Here is a 20,812-nt window from a genome sequence, read left to right on the forward strand (position 1 = left end):
TAACAAGATCCAGTGGGTTCTCCATCACTGCCAATTTTTAAATCAAGGTTGGATGTTTTTCTACAAAACGTGCTCTAATTCAAATAGGAATTAATTCAGGTATTCCTATAGTCTGTGTTATCAAGGTCAGACTAAATTATGAGAATTGTCCCTTCTGACCTTAAACTATAAATCTATAAGTGAAGCTGAGACCAATGACCTTGTCCTAGAATGTAGGATCAGTTTGCTGTTCATGGAAAAATTGTGGTCTTGGGTATATTCCCTTCTCAACATGTAAAGGCTTAATTCCTGATTACAGAACATACACATCTATCCTGAGTGGAGAGCTGCTTATTAATCTCTTTAAACTACAAATTGGGCTGCCAGATGTTCTTTTTAGGGGTATCTGTGGCTGATGCTGCAGCTAATCTGCATAATGTAAAATGGTTGTAATCTTTGACAAAGTATATTTAGCGTAAAACACTAGAGGAACGGCAGCTTCAGGACTCCAGAGATTCAGAAGCAAGAGGCAGCCTCTCAGAGGAGAAAGTGATGCTTCATCTCTTCCCAGGAGAGAACTGTACACTCATCCCCCTCCCTGAGGTGGCCAGAGTAGTCCACTCCAAGGCTTTCTGCACAGTGCATTGGCAGGAAACTGGCAAATGCAAACAGAATACAAAGGACTCTCACTTATTGCCTCCTGCCCAAATCCTAGGCATTCAGAGTGGTCAGGGGACAGCCAGAGGGCAGCTAAAGTACCCTCGGGGATCAGAGGGTAAGAGTGGCGGAAGGACAGAGAGCACTATGGAGCAAGGCAGAACCTCTCAGCCCATAGCGGAAGTCTCTGCAAGCCCTGAAGATATCTCCCCAGAGAGTGGCCTGACAGAAGGACCCACTGGTTTCAGCATCACAAACTCTCTTGAAAAACCACCTTCTGGACTTCAGGACCCAGGAGGGAGTCTGGAGAAGCCAATCTTCATGGCTTTCTGTGCTGAGGGTGAGGAGGCCCTGGCCAGTGACCAAGCAACCAAGCTACCATCATGCAACACAGCTTGTGTTTGCAGCAAGATCCCTGACCTGGAGGAACTCTCTCTGCTCGATCCATTCCCTCGGTATATGAAGTCCTGTCAGGATCTGATTGTCCCAGAGAAATGTTTTTGCACAGACAAACTGCAAGGGAAAGACCCTGCTCCGTCAGCTGGGAGTGCCTCTCCTGTGGCTCTTCCAGCTGAGAATACAGAGGCAGCTGACCCCTGTTCTGCACAGATAGCAAGAGTTGTGGTAGCATCGCCTGGCAGTGGCCTATCCAGACCTGAAACTCAAGCTACCCACAGCCAGGGACCACAGCCTGATACTTTTAGTAAGGTTTTACAAGATGCAATAGTGGAGGAGACTCAAGAGAAGCTGAGCTCTTCATTTCTGCATCCACCTCAGGGACAACCTTCTGCAAAGCCTCTGAAGGATGACCCAAGCCGACTTGCTCAACAGGTCAGAGAGGAGGGGTGGAGTCTACGAAACTCTGAGAGCCTTACGTTGGCTGAAGTTTACCTCATGATGGGCAAGCCAAACAAGCTGCAGCTGGAATATGACTGGCTAGCTATGTTAGGGCCAGAAACCCAGGATTCCAGGGACGAAACATCCGAACCCAGTGCTGTCCCCACATCTTCCACCTTTCACAAGCAAAGACTCCTCAACTGCCTCTTAAAACTCATCTCCACTGAAGTCAACCCCAAACCAGTAAGTAACTAGCATTGATGCCCTATGCGTGACGCTTGATTTTGGAGACAATTGCTTGTTCCTGTTGTTTCCATGGTAAGCCCTATGGAGATCTTAGAGATTTCTATCTGAAAACCATCCCAGGCAGCTTGCAGCAGAGTTAGACTCCTTCCACTATATGCTGCAGCTACTGTTTTTTAATCCCATTTTAACTTTTAACAGTATATTCCATGTGTCTTCAGCTTCAGTAGCTGTTTTGATTAAGGCTACGATTTTGTCATGGACATTTTTAGTAAAAATCACAGACAAGTCATGGTCAATTAACAGAAATTTACGGAAGCCATGACCTCTCCCTGACGTTTACTAAAAACGTCCATGACAAAACACGGAGGGAGGAGGATCCAGCACCCTGCCCTGCTGTGGCTGGGAGCTGTGGCCCCTGCCCAGTGGCTGGGAGCTGGGAGGGGCCCCGCCTGTGGCAGCTAGGGAGCTGTGGGGGATACCCCCGCTGCCCACGGAGGCTGGGCAGCTGCCGGGGGATTTCCCGCCCGTGGTGGCTGGGGCACCCCAAAAATTCTTGGTCACCGGGGTACTGCTGGGTGATTTCCCCAACTCCCCGCCAATGCTGGCAGGGGTACCTTGAAGCTCCAGGCCATCACAGGAGGTGGGGGTACCCTTTAGCTCCCAGCAGCTGTGGGCTGAAGTCATCGAGATCTGTGGAAGTCACAGATTCCGTAACTTCCGCGACCTGCATGACCAAATCATAGCGTTAGTTATGATGAATATTTAACATGGCTGCTGTAGCAGCCAAGTCATGAGATTAGCAGCATGCTAGGCTATTTAGAGTTAATCCATTAGGAGGAACTATAAACCCTTGATTACGGTTGTTAATTTGACTTTTTAAAGTATTGGCATGAAAATTAATTGATTTATCTTGGGTGGCTGAGCCAGCCAGGTCCTCCATTCTTCTGCAGTGGTAAAAAATTATAAATGCTTCTGATTCGATATATAGAACAACTGGTCTAGGAGTGAGCTCTGAAAGTGATTCCCTAGAAGTGGCAGTGTGCGTTTGTATCTTAGTGACTCCAGAATAAATGTGGTGTTTTACACACAAAAAATATTTTTCTGAACTGCCAGCCCAGTGGACCTAATGTGGGACTTGAGTCAGTCTGTGTTCCTTCCTTCCTTCCTTGCACATCATCCACCAATGTTAAAGATTTTACAGGGTAAATTCTGCCCTCTGATGCTCATTCAGCCTGTTTTTAATGGTGTAGCTGATTGGAGCTTAATAAATGATTCTGTTGATGCATAGGAAGAAATTAGAATATAACGGGTATGACTGAATAAACTTGAGTTAAAGGTGATGTTTGCATAGTTATTTCAAATTAAATTAAACATTCATCATTTGTGCTGGGAAATGTGTAGTTTTTTGATCTTTGCTTGCTGGTGGAGACTTGGTTCTTTTCCTCTTTTTTTCGAACTCTCTTCTGATTCTAACTTCTAAACCTGAGGAGAGTCCCAAGTCTCTCCATCAAGGAGCAGACATGATCCTATCAGCCAAAGCTCATTAGACAGTAGTGTTTTTGCTGATAGCATTCCTGAGCAGCTCCTCCCTGAAAACTGGTTCCTGGTGGAATTGTGGCTTTAGATTTATACTATCACCTTTCATTCTGGTTTGCCTTGTGGTCAGGCATCTTACAGATCTGTACTGATCTCTTCTCCTAGCGGTTGGTGATGGAAAGCTTCACACTGGGAGACATGTGACATCCAGCGAAACCACATTAATTATAAATGTGAGCAGATGTAAAGTAGGAAGAGGAACACTATATTAATAATAATAATTAATAATAATAAAAAGCCAAATGAAACTTGAGGCATTAACTTGGAAGTACATTCCTGACCTTTCAGTTTCATTCATGTCTTTATCACGGTAATGAAATGTCCTGGAAAAATTAAGTCCTTTCAGATAATAAAACTTAAAGGGTAAGTGAACTCATTTCTTTATATGGCCAGAGCCAGTTTAGATGACAGTGGCTGTCAGTAAAAAGTAAACATTCTCATATCGATTGTATTGTGATATTGTGGGGAGATGACAGGCATTCTGGGACGAAATGTTTACTTTTTAATTGCAACCATTGTAGATCTGGAAACCCCCTGCAGTTTTATTCTTTTAAACCTGCTGCACCTCAGATGGCTATAGGGAAGGTAAAATATTTTTGCTAGGAGGCACTTGAGTTCCACTGGAGATCAGTTTTGTCAGCTGTGACACATGCCTGATCTTTGCTGCCACATGAAGCATGTGATCAGAGGTCACTCTTTTTTGCTGCAGCGTTTCCAGGTCTGCCCTGAAAATAGCTTCTTAATAATAGCAGGTTAGATGTTGTGAATTTCAGGGGCAGCCGAGCCATCATTGATTCAGACTGTAATTCAGCATTGCCGAGCTGGATGATCCATGCTGTTGAGGTGAAAGATAAAAATCTACTGTAACAAAAGATGCATTGATTGACTCTTTTCACAAGACTGTATGTAACCAAACCAGAATGGCTAACTGTGCTGTGATTCTTGCCTTTAAATGAAGATTATCAGCATAAAACAAACTGTAGCAAATTGCATTGCAATCAAGTGTGGGAGGTAATTTTATGCCTGTGGTTACATACAGATTCTTTTAAAAGACAGCCTTTGTTAGAAAACATCATAAACAACTTTTGTAGTGAAATTAATTGTATATGCCTGGAACATTAGCAAAGGGCCTCAACATGTGGCTCTGACTTTAATTGCTATGATATTATCTGAAATAGGAAAAGAAACGGGCAGCATTTCAGAACAGATCACCTTTGATGCCAAGTCAGAATAGCTCATTTTACAATTAAACTTTGTTTCCCACATATCTTTGCAACAAAAGGAAGCAACTGCATGGTTACTGAGTATGTGATAGTTAAGTTGTCAGTTTTGCTACTGAACCTAAAAGCAGACCTTTTTGTAGCTTAAAGTCTTTATCTGCCCTCTGTTATGGCTTTTTCTGATAAGATCTCAAACCGCTAGCACGATGATGAGGCCTATTAAATGCCAACTTGATTCTAACAAAATAATAACGTTTCACATATGTAGGGTGACGAGATGTCCGGTTTTTAAAGGGACAGTCCCATATTTATATATTGCAGGTGTCCTGACTTTTTCTTAAAAATGGGCAAATCGTCCCATATTTTGTGTCCCCCCTCCCATCAGTAATGGCGGGTCGTACTTCTGGACAGATCCCTGCTTGCCAGCTACCCACCCACCAGCGGTGAGTGGGAGGGTCCAGTGGCAGAGGATAGGCACAAAGCCTTGGAAACAAGCAGGGAGAACTGGAGGTCCTGGTGATGTCAAAGAATTATGACGTGATTGGAATAACAGAGACTTGGTGGGATAACTCACATGACTGGAGTACTGTCATGGATGGTTATAAACTGTTCAGGAAGGACAGGCAGGGCAGAAAAGGTGGGGGAGTAGCACTGTATGTAAGGGAGCAGTATGACTGCTCAGAGCTCCGGTACGAAACTGCAGAAAAACCTGAGTGTCTCTGGATTAAGTTTAGAAGTGTGAGCAACAAGAGTGATGTAGTGGTGGGAGTCTGCTATAGACCACCGGACCAGGGGGATGAGGTGGATGAGGCTTTCTTCCGGCAGCTCGCAGAAGCTACTAGATCGCACGCCCTGGTTCTCATGGGTGACTTTAATTTTCCTGATATCTGCTGGGAGAGCAATACAGCGGTGCATAGACAATCCAGGAAGTTTTTGGAAAGCGTAGGGGACAATTTCCTGGTGCGAGTGCTAGAGGAGCCAACTGGGGGGGGAGCTTTTCTTGACCTGCTGCTCACAAACCGGGAAGAATTAGTAGGGGAAGCAAAAGTGGATGGGAATCTGGGAGGCAGTGACCATGAGCTGGCTGAGTTCAGGATCCTGACACAGTGAAGAAAGGTAAGCAGCAGGATATGGACCCTGGACTTCAGGAAAGCAGACTTCGACTCCCTCAGGGAACGGATGGGTAGGATCCCCTGGGGGACTAACATGAAGGGGAAAGGAGTCCAGGAGAGCTGGCAGTATTTCAAGGAATCCCTGTTGAGGTTACAGGGACAAACCATCCCAATGTGTCGAAAGAATAGTAAATATGGCAGGCGACCAGCTTGGCTTAACGGTGAAATCCTAGCGGATCTTAAACATAAAAAAGAAGCTTACAAGAAGTGGAAGGTTGGACATATGACCAGGGAAGAGCATAAAAATATTGCTCGGGCATGTAGGAATGAAATCAGGAGGGCCAAATCGCACCTGGAGCTGCAGCTAGCGAGAGATGTTAAGAGTAACAAGAAGGGTTTCTTCAGGTATGTTGGCAACAAGAAGAAAACCAAGGAAAGTGTAGGCCCCTTACTGAATGAGGGAGGCAACCTAGTGACAGAGGATGTGGAAAAAGCTAATGTACTCAGTGCTTTTTTTGCCTCTGTCTTCACTAACAAGGTCAGCTCCCAGACTGCTGCGCTGGGCATCACAACATGGGGAATAGATGGCCAGCCCTCTGTGGAGAAAGAGGTGGTTAGGGACTATTTAGAAAAGCTGGACGTGCACAAGTCCATGGGGCCGGACGAGTTGCATCCGAGAGAGCTAAAGGAACTGGCGGCTGTGATTGCAGAGCTATTGGCCATTATCTTTGAAAACTCGTGGCGAACGGGGGAAGTCCCAGATGACTGGAAAAAGGCTAATGTAGTGCCAATCTTTAAAAAAGGGAAGAAGGAGGATCCTGGGAACTACAGGCCAGTCAGCCTCACCTCAGTCCCTGGAAAAATCATGGAGCAGGTCCTCAAAGAATCAATGCTGAAGCACTTACATGAGAGGAAAGTGATCAGGAACAGTCAGCATGGATTCACCAAGGGAAGGTCATGCCTGACTAATCTAATCGCCTTCTATGATGAGATTATTGCTTCTGGGGATGAAGGGAAAGCAGTGGATGTATTTTTTCTTGACTTTAGCAAAGCTTTTGACACGGTCTCCCATAGTATTCTTGTCAGCAAGTTAAGGAAGTATGGGCTGGATGAATGCACTATAAGGTGGATAGAAAGCTGGCTAGATTGTCGGGCTCAACGGGTAGTGATCAATGGCTCCATGTCTAGTTGGCAGCCGGTGTCAAGTGGAGTGCCCCAGGGGTCCTGGGGCCGGTTTTGTTCAATATCTTCATAAATGATCTGGAGGATGGTGTGGATTGCACTTTCAGCAAATTTGCGGATGATACTAAACTGGGAGGAGTGGTAGATACGCTGGAGGGCAGGGATAGGATACAGAGGGACCTAGACAAATTGGAGGATTGGGCCAAAAGAAATCTGATGAGGTTCAATAAGGATAAGTGCAGGGTCCTGCACTTAGGACGGAAGAACCCAATGCACCGCTACAGACTAGGGACCGAATGGCTAGGCAGCAGTTCTGCGGAAAAGGACCTAGGGGTGACAGTGAACGAGAAACTGGATATGAGTCAGCAGTGTGCCCTTGTTGCCAAGAAGGCCAATGGCATTTTGGGATGTATAAGTAGGGGCATAGCGAGCAGATCGAGGGACGTGATCGTCCCCCTCTATTTGACATTGGTGAGGCCTCATCTAGAGTACTGTGTCCAGTTTTGGGCCCCACACTACAAGAAGGATGTGGATAAATTGGAGAGAGTCCAGCGAAGGGCAACAAAAATGATTAGGGGTCTGGAACACATGACTTATGAGGAGAGGCTGAGGGAGCTGGGATTGTTTAGTCTGCAGAAGAGAAGAATGAGGGGGGATTTGATAGCTGCTTTCAGCTACCTGAGAGGTGGTTCCAGAGAGGATGGTTCTAGACTATTCTCAGTGGTAGAAGAGGACAGGACAAGGAGTAATGGTCTCAAGTTGCAGTGGGGAAGATTTAGATTGGATATTAGGAAAAACTTTTTCACTAGGAGAGTGGTGAAACACTGGAATGCGTTACCTAGGGAGGTGGTGGAATCTCCTTCCTTAGAGGTTTTTAAGGTCAGGCTTGACAAAGCCCTGGCTGGGATGATTTAATTGGGGATTGGTCCTGCTTCGAGCAGGGGGTTGGACGAGATGACCTCCTGAGGTCCTTTCCGACCCTGCTAGTCTAGGATTCTATGATGGGGTGGGTGTGCAAGGCTGGTGGCGGAGCAAAACTGCAGTGCACGTGGCCAGCTGCTCCCCCTGTTGCTCCATCAGCGCAGCCCACAGCTGCATGCCGACTCTCAGCCACCAGGGCCCCACCCCCCGTCCTGTTTCCAGCCGGCACTGGCCGCACACTGTGAGCTGCAGTGACTGGTAAGTGCAGGCAGGCACCAGATGGCAGCCAGTTAGGTATCGCCCCTGCTGCCCACCCGGTGGCCCTTTATCTACTCCCCCTCTCTCTGTCCTCTCCCTCCCCCTCCCCAGTCCCGCTTGTCCTCCATATCATCCCAGGCAGAGTGCGTTCCGTTCCCAGTGCTGTGCGGAGAGCCAGCCCGTGGTCGAAGTGCTCAGATCACCAACAGCCTGGCTGGCTGGTTCCTTCCTTCCCCCGCTGCGTCTGGCTGGGTTGGTGCCCCAGGAAAGTCCAAGACCCTCCAGCCCGGGGTACTGGCCAGGAGGAGCTGAGTCCTGCATGTACCAAAGGCCCACACAGCGCTGGCACAGGGAAGCCTCTCTGTTCATCAGCTAAGCTCTGGAGTGGTGGCGGAAAGCAATTTCCAGCCTGTTCGTGCCCTGCCCCTGAAGGCTTCACAGCAGCCCCCCAGGCAGGGGCTTAGCACCCTCTTCGCCTGTCTCCGCCCCGCTCCTCCCCCCCAGTGTCTACCCCCAGGGAGTACAGGGCTTCTCCATCCCCTAGGCACCCTCTTCTGCTGAGACGGGTTTGCAGACCTGCAGTCAGGTTCTCTGGGCCCTGGGGCACAATGCCTTAGGGCTTAACCCCTTCCTGCCTGTGCTGTAGCTGGGGGACAGGAGGCAGCTGGGTTATGTTGGTGGCCAGCAGCAGCCTGGAGGTGTTGGCTACCTTTCGACACTTTGCAGGCAGGAAGGGACAAGCTACTTCCAACCACTGGGGAGTGGCAGAAGAGGGAGAAGAGATGAGCTCTGCAAAGAAATGGGCCAAGTCAGTTCCATCCCTTCCCTCCCACACAGTACAGAAAGGCTGCTGCTGGCCACATTCTGGTGTGAACCCTGGCAGAAATCGGGGGTGGGAGGGATGTGACTGCATGCCCCTCCCAGTGTGTTGCCTTGGAAGACATGGCGCCAGGTACCAGGAGAGGTGGGTCCGTCCTGGGGCCCAGCCAGGCATGGAGGGCGGAGAATACTGGGCAGGGAGGGTCAGATTGGTCAGTCACCCCCCGTGTAAGAGAGGTGTACAGGTGTGTGTGAGACTTCTCCCCATGTGTTTATGGGGGGGGAGGTAGGGGTGTGTGAACCCTAAAGCCTTAAAGATAAGAAGGTAAATAAAAAGAATCCAACTATGTAGTATTTCTTTTTAATGGGCTCAGTCAAGTGATGTTAATTTGAACGTTTTGTACTGCATAGTTCTTCTGATTGATTGGTTGCCGTTGAACTTGCTTGAATGAGTAATTTGACCAGGTGTCCCATATTCAGCATAGGGAAATGCATTAACCAAATGCAGGAACCTACACATATGGTATGGATTAACCAAATACAGGAACATGCTGATCAATCACACTATAATGTGGATAAGTTCGTAATGGATAAGTTCGTAATGACTTTTAAGTTTCCTGGGAGGGCATTTGTTAAATAATTTATTGTAATATTCTGGCAGCATTTTGAACAATTGTGCTTGGTTTTTCAGATACCTGAGATGAACTCTGTCGCCACATCCCCTATAAAACCTACTCAAGAAGAGCAATCACTGACTCCTCCTGGGAAGGTGATTGCCATCAGCACCAGGAGTCCAGGCTGTGCCCGAAACCAATCTGCTCTTCGCAACAAGACCTTTTCTCCCAATGCTAGTTCCAGCTCCTCAGGTGAGCACCCATGGGAATGACCTCAGTGGATCATACCATTGGTCCACCAAATCACTACCCCAGTGTCCCATCCTTCAGAGGAAACCCTTCCCATAATTTAAGGCTAAGATTATGTCATGGAAGTCACAGATTCTGTGACTTTGAGATTTCTGTGACATTTTCATCTTCAGCTGCTGCAGGCATTGGGGGGACCCTGCAGCTCTCAGCCTTTGCGAGCAGTGGGTGCAGGACCCCCCACCCCTCCTTCTATCCCTCTGCAAGGCTTGGGCTCTCACCCTGTTGTCAGCCCCATTTTTGTCAGTATTTTTTAGTAAAAGTCAGGGACAGGTCACAGGCAATAAACAAAAATGCACAGAAGTCTGTGACCTGTCCCTGACTTTTACTAAAAATAACCATGACAAAAATCTTAAACTTACCCATAATGCACCTGGTCAGTTCTGCAATATTATTTCTGTGGCTGGTTGAGAAGGGATGATCATTCATTCTTGACAGTTGATGAAGACACACATCCCTGGTAACTTAGCTAGAGTCACTACAAGTTACTCGTATATAGGTTTATTTTTTTGAATCTTGCAAACTACTCACCTCAATAATGCATTTACATGTGGGAATGATGTAGGTTAACTTTACGTGACTGTGAAACATTTTCTAGTAAAGGAAGCCACTCACTAGTCAGTCTTCCTGGGGAAGCCTCCTTCTGTGAGATAATGAATGATGTTGGATTGTACAGTGTCATAAGGGTGAAGAATGTGGGGATAAGAAGTATGTTGGTTAAGATCAGGTAAAATAGCATTTAAAATGAGACATTCCTGTGTCATTCTACCAAGTTGGAATATTGAATGAGCATGAATTACCTTCTTATCCCACTAGAGGATTGTCGCTTGTCAGCTCCAACTGTGTGGACAGAATTTCAATGTCCTCATTCTCAGTCTAGTTGCTTTTGTCATCACACATTTTATGGCTTGCAGAACAGGCCATGAAGGTGTCAAGGTTACTGGGAATAATCAGCATTTTTATATCATTATTGTAATGCCAGTGCCTTAATGATCAATTTAATTAATGCTGTAAAACACTGTACTTAGGGCTCTGTGTGTTTCTCATTATAGAGTAATACGAAGCAATTTCATCTTAGTTTAAATCTTCCTTGCATTGGTTTGCAGACAAGACTGTATTTTAATTTTCAGGAAAGAGCCCAGTAATTTTATAGGTCTAAGTGTAAAAACCCTTTTTGTTAGTGCAAAGAGAAATGGGGGCAGTGGGGTGGGAAAGGGAAGTCAATCACCAGGGGAAAGGAGAGGTGAGGACATTGGACTATGCCCTGAGGGAGGGGGTGGGCAGTGAGTGTGGGAGGAGCAGATGAAGGGAAACCATCTCTGGGGCAAGGATTCTGAGGGAGTGGGAGCTGAAGAAGGGTTGGGAGTCAGTTTGCCCTCCGAGTAGCAGAGAGCACCCTCACCTCTCCCTGGGTGTAGACTGCAGACAGACTCTTCTGGTCCACAGTCATCTTGACCACTGGTGGTTGCTGCTTCAAGGACAGGTGTGTGTCCATGCTGTGCTGCAAATTCTGCCAGCAGTGCTGATCTCATGGGGGATGAAGGCTGTGCTGCTGGCCAACACAGAGATTGACCTGTCCTCCACTGACATCCTGCTCCCAGATAAGTCTCCTTCAGTTACCACCAGAAGGCATCTCAACAGCTGACTAATGTTACAGTAGTGCCCAAAGACCTTAATCAGTAGGAGTCCCCCGCATTGTGCTAAGCACCATACAAACCATTAAGAAGGCCCAGTTCCTGTCTCACAGATCTCTATAATTATCTTCCTTATAATTGGATATGGCAGACAGGCAAGTAGTATTATTCCCATGTTACAGTAATGGGAACTGAGGCACAGCTTCCAAACACAGAGGTACTTTAAAAATATGTGTGCACACACAAACTCTCTAAATAATAAGGCTCAATTTTCTTCTCAACTTAAAAATGTTGAATTCTCTTAGTGTTTGATTTTAAATATTCCCCTGTGAGAACTGCAGCTCAATCACTGTAGTGTTGTGCTTAAGAGCCTTCTGGAAAGTAACTAGCCTTTAAGCCAGAGGTCTCAAACTCAAATGACCAAGAAGGCCACATGAGGACTTTGGCCCGAGGGCCGCACCACTGACCTCCCTGGCCCCACCCTCACGCCGCCTCTTCCCACCCCTTCCCTGCCCCCATTCCAACCCCTTCCCTGAAATCCCCACTCCAACTCTGCCCCCTCCCTCCCCCCAGGAGGTGCAGGAGGGGTGCAGGGTGCAGCAGGGGGTTGGGGTGCAGGAGGGGTGCGGGGTGCGTCAGGGCTCAGGGCAGGGGTGCAGGGTGGAGCAAGCGGTCAGGGTGCAGGGTGAGGCAGGCGGCTCAAGGCCGGTTGGGGTGCAGGAGGGATGCAGGGTACAGCAGGGGGCTCAGGGCAGGGGTGCAGGGTGCAGCAGGGGGCTTAGGACAGGGCGTTGGGGTGCACCAGGGGGCTTAAGGCAGGGGGTCAGGGTGCAGGAAGGGTTCCAGGGGGCGGATCCGGCCTGGCGTGCACCGTGGGCAGGGCAGGCTGCCTGCCCTGCCCCCATGCTGCTCTGGGAAGCAGCCAGGACCTGTGCCGGGGGGGGGGACACAGGGGTTTGTGTGTTGCCCTGGCTGCTTCTCTAGGTACCTCCCCTGAAGCTCCCATTAGCCAGGAACAGGGAACCATGGCCAAAGGGAGCTTCGGGGGAGGTACCTGGAGGAGCGGCCAGGGCAACACACAGACCCCTGTGCCTCCAGATCCTGGCCGCTTCTCGGTAAATGGCGGAGGTACCACAGGGAACTGGCAGGCCGCAGAAAATAACCCCGCGGGCCCAGTGTTTGAGACCCCTGCTTTAAACCAAAGTGAAAGTGACTTAAAAGTGTCAGTTTCACTCCTGTTTATAGTCACTTTCTAGCCTATTTTTGTTAGTAGTTGGGTAACACCCCTAGAGCCCCACACAGCTGCAGTATAAACTCACCAGGCCTTCTACTAGTAGGATGTTTCCAAAAGTGAAAGGCTCAATTCCAATGTTAAATAGTGTCCCTTAAGTGACTAGCCACAAGATGTCAGAGCATGTTAATATTGGAGCTGAGTGGAGTCTAATATTTATTTAATTTTCTTTCTTTATATAGAAGTTAACTTAGAAATTAGCTGACATGAGCACTGGAGCTATCATCTGCAAAATAAGTTTTCAGGTGCCTAAGTAGCCCCTGGAATCATGGTTAAAGATGCTCCCCTCACCAAGGTCTGAAATGGTGTTCCTGCCAGTGAAAGAGAAAATCTAGTATTCATGCAGCTCTAATTGAGATATTATATTGTATATCTGTCCCTTAGAAATAAAACAAAACGGTGCCTGCTTCTATGTGGCTTCATGTTCACATATAAATAGGAAGATATAGTTGTCTGTGTTAGCCTGCATCATTCACACCTGCTAATCGCAACATATAGAGATATAGTGCCACTCTTATGTTATAGGATTTTACTCACTAAGGTGAAAATAATGTAAAATCATAGCTTGAATTTAAGTAGTTTTTCACACTATCAGTATGGTGCTTAGTAGCATTGATCTGGGTGCTGAATTTGGAAATTACTCCCAGATAGTAAATCTAAGATGTATTTTCAGTGGTCTGGATCATAACTCTGTTAGTACACAGTAACAAACTCCATCTCATCTGTGCATAAAGTGCTATTAAAGTCTGCAGTAGAATGTCTGCCAGAAAATAAATAGTCAGGTTTTTAGAAATGAACCTTTTAGCTGTGATTTCTCACAGTGCTTTTTATAGTGCTATTTATTCTGACATCTAACCTCTTATAGCTAAATTGAGTTAGCTTTTCCAATAGAAAGTAACAATTTAAAAGCCAGCTTGTGCACACTCTAAGGGGAATTGAAAGTCTTGACTAACAGACAGTTTCACGGCAGCAGCAAAGAAGGCCAGGATGAGGAAAAAGGGGATTGTACACTGCGGGGAAAAAAGGGAAGAGCAGCAGGAGAGATACAGTGTGAACTAGAAAGTTTAAACAAAATTAAATTTGATCCCATAAACTATATTGCATCTGCTGAATGGTGTCTTACTGGGTACATTTGACACCCCTTTTTACTGCTTTATATAAGAAAATACCTTCCGCTGTCAGTTTTGTTTAACTCTTTTTACCAAATAAAAATTGGTAACTAATAGTATCACAAACCATGTGGGCTTTGCTCTCCTGGTTTGTAACCAAAACCCCTAGGTGATTTTTAGAAAGGACGGTGTGGCCTAGTTAACTGAACACAATCCCACCACTTCCACTGACTTGTGTGGTCTTAACCAAATTACTATAAATTGCCTTTTTTTTTTTTTTTTAAACTCTCTCACTGAAGTCAATGGGAATTGTGTCGCTCAGTAGCTCTTCAAAATCTTGAAATAGATTTCTCAGGAGAGTTCAGCATCCACTAGTGTAGCTGCTGGGTGCTGAGCTCTTTTGAAATATGGCCCTACAGTTTTATCTCATATGTATCTGAGTGTCCGCATCTGTAAAATGGGGAAAATATATCCACTGCAAACTAGGTAAGTCAGGGTTAATGTTCTTCAAAGCACTCTTTAAGTAAAGTATTATGCATTATAATAAACTGTTATATAGACACCCAGTTTTATACGCACAGTGTAAATTTCACACACTTTTCAGTTGTCATAGAACATTAGCAATATTGGATTTCAGCCAGTGTGTTTTTTTCAAAATTGATTGGCAGCTTGGAGTGTGACATTGCATTGTTGTCCAAACCAAGATATTTTCCATTTATATTTAATTTTCAAAAAATGAAATTTTCACTAAATCATCATAACCTTATTTAATTATGCAAAAATCTATTGCCTCGTACCTCTGGGAGTAGTGGCAGAGTGTTTCTAGTGAACTGAGCAATAGTCTCTCAATTTACTGTAATCAGAAAGTTACATAGGGATTGTACCTCTATTTACCTTGTTTTTGTATTTACCTTGTTCAACTATATTTCATACTTTAGTTTTTTCAAATACAGTATCAATCTGAACCAGAAATAAACAATACAGAATCTTTGGACACTGACCTCTTATTTGCACTACACTCCTTTGCTTGTGAATGTATTAGTCATGTATATTTACCATTTGGGAAACCCGCCCTCAACTGTTTCAGCAGATATAAAAGATACACTTCTCAGTAGAGTCGTGTGAATCTCTGAATCAGATCCATAGATGTCAGTGTCTGTATTAATGTGTTGCTTTTTAACGCCTTTCATCCAAAGATCTCAAAGCAAATTAATGAGTCGCAATATCACTGTGAAGTAGATAAGTGTATCCCCATTGTATAGATGGGGAGACTGAAGCACAAAGATATTGAGTTGCCCAGTGTCACACAGTGAGTCAGTTGCAGAGCCAGGAATATAATCCAGGAGTGCTGACTCCCAGTCCTGTTCTCCATCTACTAAATATAATTCCTTTCATTTTTATTTTGTTAAATGGTTGATTAAAATCTTCCAGGTTTGAGAAACCCCCCTAGACCTCTCTTGGCAGCTGGTCCCTCAAGTTCTGGAGGAGCTGATGCAGATGGTGGGCTCTTCGCAGTTCCCACGACTCTACCACCCAATAGCCGACATGGAAAGCTGTTCTTGCCTAGCAAGGAAGCAGAAATGACCTTCCGACAGCACTTGGACACGATCAGTGTAAGTGAAATTGTTTCAGGGTGACTGGCACTTTTAAGAGGGAGCAGGGTCCAGTGCACCTCTGACTGATTACCTGCTGCCCAATTAGGTTTAAGGGATGGCACCTGGGTCTTGTAAAGGGGGAGACAGCAGCAGGAGAAGGTGGACTACCCAGAGAGGTAAGGGTGCAGCTCGAGGATGTAGCTGTGGCAGAGACTGTGGAGAGCAGGAGGCTCCCGCAGGAGACCCAGAGTAACCAGGGGAGGGCCAAGAGAGCCCAAAGAGGGGTTGCCTGCTGATTTTTCTGATCCGGAAAAAGAGAATTGAAGAAGGCTGAGCTCCAGCTAGGAAGGGCAGGGAATGGCTGCTTGGTGAAGAGCAGACTGGGACAGAAGAGCTCCAGAACTGGCTGAATATGAACTTTTGTGTTGTGGTGATGGACTTTATTGTGGGACTTTGAGGATTGTTGTGAACTGTTTGTTATTGAACCAGTCCCAAGGAAGCATGGTGTTAGCCATGAGAGAGCCTGTGTAGAGTTTAAGGAGTCCTGAAAGAAGGGGAAATTGAGACAGGCCTCTATAGAGCCACACTTGGCCATCAGGGGGCACTACAGGCAGCCACGCCCTCTTACAGAGACCAGTGAACAAAATGTAGCATGCTGGAGCCTGACCCAGCTCCTAGTGGGGATTAAAATCCTACTGGTCCAAGAATGACTGATTTGAATATTAAAAAGCACTGTCTTCTTTATGAAGAAATGTCTCCAATAGTGTTCAGAACTGACATTACACTGGAAGAAGCTTGTCAGGTGCTTGAGCGTACAGCTGAGCTTCAAAGCTACACCAACTTGAAAGCCAGAATGCCATCTCACTGGCACTTTGCTAATTCAAGTTCACCAGTTGAAGTCAAAGTTCTGTCGTATTTACACATGTAGAAAAACTAGTTGATATTTCTTTGTTTATCAAAGTTTGAAATGTCTCATGAGGTTTTGTTGACTCAATAACTACTTGTTCTTCTTCAAGTGATGGTCCCTGTTGTAGTCTACTGTGGGTTACACATGGATCCAGAGTCGGAGAATTTGAAAGAAGTGTCCATTGATATGCACATGCACCCTGACTCACCTCATGTTTCTGTTCAAGGTGATAAAGGTCACGGCAGACCAACTGCATCTCCAGTTCCTTCTCACTGCCACGTGGTCTGGGTTGGAGCCTCCAGTGTCCTCATCTCTGATGCAGCTCTGTTACCTTTAATTGTACATAGTTTTTAGTTTTAGTTGTAGTTTTAACAGCTCAGAATAAAGGTCAGCGACTTCCCCCAGTCCCCACACCCCCTATACCTCATTCGAGTACTGGACTATGCCCAGCATTTCAAACTGCACCTCCTGCCCACGATCCTTCTCGGTCAGTGATGACCACCAATGCTGTCTCTACAGCCTAGAAGAGGCTCTCATTGCAGCTAGGTGCAGTGTTTGTCAGTCTTTTCCCAGCTGTAGCAGAAGTCAAGCACTTTGTCTCCAGAAGTATCTCCTGGAGAAGGCCATGAGACTACAGTTGGACCCAGGCTGGAGAATTCCCCCATACATCTGCCAGAATCAGTGAGGAGTGTGCCTCCTGCTGCTACTACATCCAACTCCGGTAACAGCAGAGCCACCCCTACAGAGCTCGTGTTGGGGCCTATTTGGGAGATTTGGAAGCACTCCCATCAGTGTGGGACTAAGTTTTCCTCCAAGTCTTACCTCAAAGAAACACTCCTTCCACCAGCTCGGCCCAAGGGGATGACATGTGTTCTACATTCCACAGGCACAAAAAGAAGACCCGTAAACAGTGAGAACACTGGTTCCAGGCAGTGACCCATCGGTACTGCTATCTCCAGCACCTCACAAAACGTGAGACCCTCTGGCACCAGTAAAGTGCCACTACTGGCAGCCATAAAAGAGAGTGTAGTGTCCCTTCTGCCAGGGAGATCCTGATCTATGGCTGCACCAAGATGTCTTTGCTTTACTGGATCTAAAGTCGTCTCCTCCTCCATCGGGTCCTTCCAGCTCCAGGGAACTCATATTTCTGCCATAAGACATGCCTGCGGTACAGGGTCTATTGCCCCCTAACATATATGCTATACACCTCTCCATTGGCTCCAACGGTACTGCCTTTGGAACCAGTCCTCCTTTTCTTTTTTGGATGAATCTGAACCTGCAGAAGAATCACCTTTCCCATACCACTCCTATGCACCACCACAGAGACCGGCACAACCATGGTAGCAACTATCTGCTCACCTTCCCCAGAGCCTCTGGTGTCCCATGCCTTGGGAACTCCACAACGTCCCACAGAATAAAGGTGCGATTCCGGAAGCTGCAGAGATTCCCCTAGTCCTGGACTACATTTTGTCCTTAAAGATATCGGGTCTCTCTATCAGCTGCTTGGAAGTCTGTCTATCGGCAATTAGTGTGTTCCATCCTCCAACACAGGGTTACTCAGTTTTTACACACCCACTAACCAGTAGATTTTGGAAAGACCTCCTCAGAACGGTCCCACTCTACAAATGATCACACCTCAGTGGGACCTGAATCTGGTATTTTCCGTATTAACAAAAAAACCCCTTTGAGCCAGTGGCATCCTGCTCCATGTTCCTCCTCTCCATGAAGGTCACCTGCCTTGTTGCCATCACTTAACCGGGAAGGGTTGGTGAACTAAGGACTATGATGGTGGACCCGCCATTTACAGTATTCCACAAGGATAAGGTCTCTATACCTACACCCAAAATTTTATTTTTTACCAAAGGTCGTCTCCTGGTTTTATATTAACCAATCCATTCACCTACCTGTCTTCTTCCCACACACCCACAAACTCTACATCTCCCCTCAACATCTGACAGGCTTTGACCTTTTATCTACAGAGAACAAAAACAATCAGGAATTCCCCTCGCCTGTTTGTTGTGGTGGCAGAGAAAATCAGGGGCCAGGCCGTCTCCACCCAGAGAATCTCCAAATGGATTTCCAGCTGCATTAAATTCTGCTACCAGATGTTGAATCCAGGCTTTGGAGCTGTACTCCAGCTCCACTCCAGCTCCAGGCAAAAACCTGCAGCTCCACTGCTCTGGAGCTGCTCTGCGCTCCAGCTCCGGGCTCTGCTCCAAAGCCCTGGTCAAATCTGCCTTCCCCCCCCACCCCCCATGAGGGTACAAACTCACTCCACTAGAGCTGAAGGAATAACCACAGCATCCCTTCAAGATGTGCCTCTCACAGAGATATGTAGAGCGGCCACATGGAGTATTCTGTCCACACATTTGCCACACACTGCACCTTGGTGCAGGACTTGGTGGCAGATGACTCCTTTGGCATGGTGGTTCTCCACATGACCCTTCTGTCCTCGTCCTCACACCCTCCTCCTACTTAGGTACTGCTTGTCAGTCAACCACAGTGGAATACAGTAGGGACCATCACTTGAAGAGGAGGTTACTTACCTCTAACTGGAGGCTCTTCGAGGTGGGTGGTCCCCATCTGTATTCCACTTCCCGCCCTCCTTCTCCTCTGCTTTGGATCTGCCAGATTCACATTGGAGAAGGAACTGGAGACCTGATCTGCCCTGCCCTTTGTCACCTCAGACAGAAGCACGAAGCAAGTTGGGGAGCATGTGTGGATCAACAGACACTACTTTCAAATTCTGACTCCAAGTGCCTGTTGCGCATGCGTAATCCACAGCAGAATACAGGTACATCTCCAGGAACTTCCAGTAACAGGTAAGTAACCTCCTCATACCAAACCATGATAGATGAGTAGTTAGTAAAACATTTCCTTTGGGAGTGAGCTTCCTTCCCATAAAACTGGTAAAAGAATGTATTGCTCAGTTTATAAAATGAGTGATCCTGACAGAAAACATTATTGGAGTAGTTCCTAGAGGCCTTAAAAGAGATCAGGGCCCTATTGTGCTAGACCACCTACAAACACGCAGTGAGACTGGGCCTGCCCCAAACTGCCTAAGTGTAGATACACAATACAGACCAAATATGGGGGAGCAGGGGAAGCAGAAGCATGTAGAGATGAGGTGACTTGCCCAGAGTCTCACATCAGGTCAGTAGCGGATTCAGGAAAAGAACTCGGGTCTCCTGATTCCCAGTCTAATGCCCTGTCAGTTGGACCAAGCTGCTTCAGTGCTGAGGAGAACTGGAAGAGGACCTTAAAGTATTAATTTCTAGTTTAGGGAAATTAAACATAGTGTACATAGTTCAGTGGAGCTTTCCCCTCATTGAAGTCTAACTTTGAGCAGCCTGCAGTTAGAATAATATACAATTTCAATACACCATATACCAAAGATGAGGGAGGTATATATGGTCTGCAGGTAATTTTGGCATGGGACTTTAGACTGATTTGAAACTTAAGAACGGCCATACTGGGTCAGACCAAAGGTCCATCTAACCCAGGATCCTCTCTTCCGACTGGCTAATACCAGGTGCTTCAGAACAGGTAATCAAGTGATCCATCTTGTCGCCCATTCCCAGCTTCTGGCTGGGGTGTTTTGGATGAATGGACTATAAGATGGACAGAAAGCTGGCTAGATTGTTGGGCTCAACAGGTAGTGATCAATGGCTCCATGTCTAGTTGGCAGCCGGTATCAAGCGGAGTGTCCCAAGGGTCAGTCCTGGGGCCAGTTTTGTTCAATAGCTTCATTAATGATCTGGAGGATGGTGTGGATTGCACTCTCAGCAAGTTTGCAGATTACGCTAAACTAGGAGGAGTGGTAGATATGCTGAAGGGTAGGGATAGGATACAGAGGGACCTAGACAATTAGAGGATTGGGCCAAAAGAAATCTGATGAGGTTCAACAAGGACAAGTGCAGAGTCCTGTACTTAGGACAGAAGAATCCCATGCACTGCTACAGACTAGGGACCGAGTGGCTTGGCAGCAGTTCTGCAGAAAAGGACCTATGGGTTACAGTGGACGAGAAGCTGGATATGAATGAATAGTGTGCCCTTGTTGCCAAGAAGGCTAACAGCATTTTGGGCTGTACAAGTAGGAGCATTGCCAGCATATTTAGGGACGTGATCATTCCCCTCTATTTGGCATTGGTGAGGCCTCATCTGGAGTACTTTGTCCAGTTTTGGGCCCCACACTACAAGAAGGATGTGGAAAAATTGGAAAGAGTCCAGCAGAGGGCAACAAAAGTAATTAGGGGGCTGGGGTACATGACTTATGAGGAGAGGCTGATGGAACTGGGATTATTTAGTTTGCAGAACAGAAGAATGAGATGGGATTTGATAGCTGCTTTCAACTATCTGAAAGGGGGCTCCAAAGAGGATGGATTTAGACTGTTCTCAGGGGTACCAGATGACAGGACAAGGAGTAATGGTCTCCAGTTGCAGTGGGGGAGGTTTAGGTTGGATATTAGGGAAAACTTTTTCACTAGGAGAATGGTGAAGCACTGGAATGCGTTACCTAGGGAGGTGGT

General features: G+C 46.6%; 1 protein-coding gene across 3 annotated transcripts in view; it reads left to right on the forward strand.

Annotated features, from left to right (window-relative positions):
• CRAMP1 (cramped chromatin regulator 1) overlaps positions 1-20,812 on the forward strand; it is a 117,125-nt gene that overhangs the window by 61,140 nt on the left and 35,173 nt on the right. For all 3 annotated transcript variants that reach the window (XM_075132903.1, XM_048866189.2, XM_075132902.1), the window contains exons 10-12: positions 454-1,716; positions 9,519-9,693; positions 15,213-15,394. In XM_075132903.1, coding sequence (XP_074989004.1) covers positions 454-1,716; positions 9,519-9,693; positions 15,213-15,394 — 1,620 coding nt within the window. The remainder of the gene's footprint in view (positions 1-453; positions 1,717-9,518; positions 9,694-15,212; positions 15,395-20,812) is intronic.

This window comes from Caretta caretta, chromosome 10, assembly GCF_965140235.1.
Source record: "Caretta caretta isolate rCarCar2 chromosome 10, rCarCar1.hap1, whole genome shotgun sequence".
In the NCBI taxonomy this organism is placed as follows: Eukaryota; Metazoa; Chordata; order Testudines; family Cheloniidae; genus Caretta; species Caretta caretta.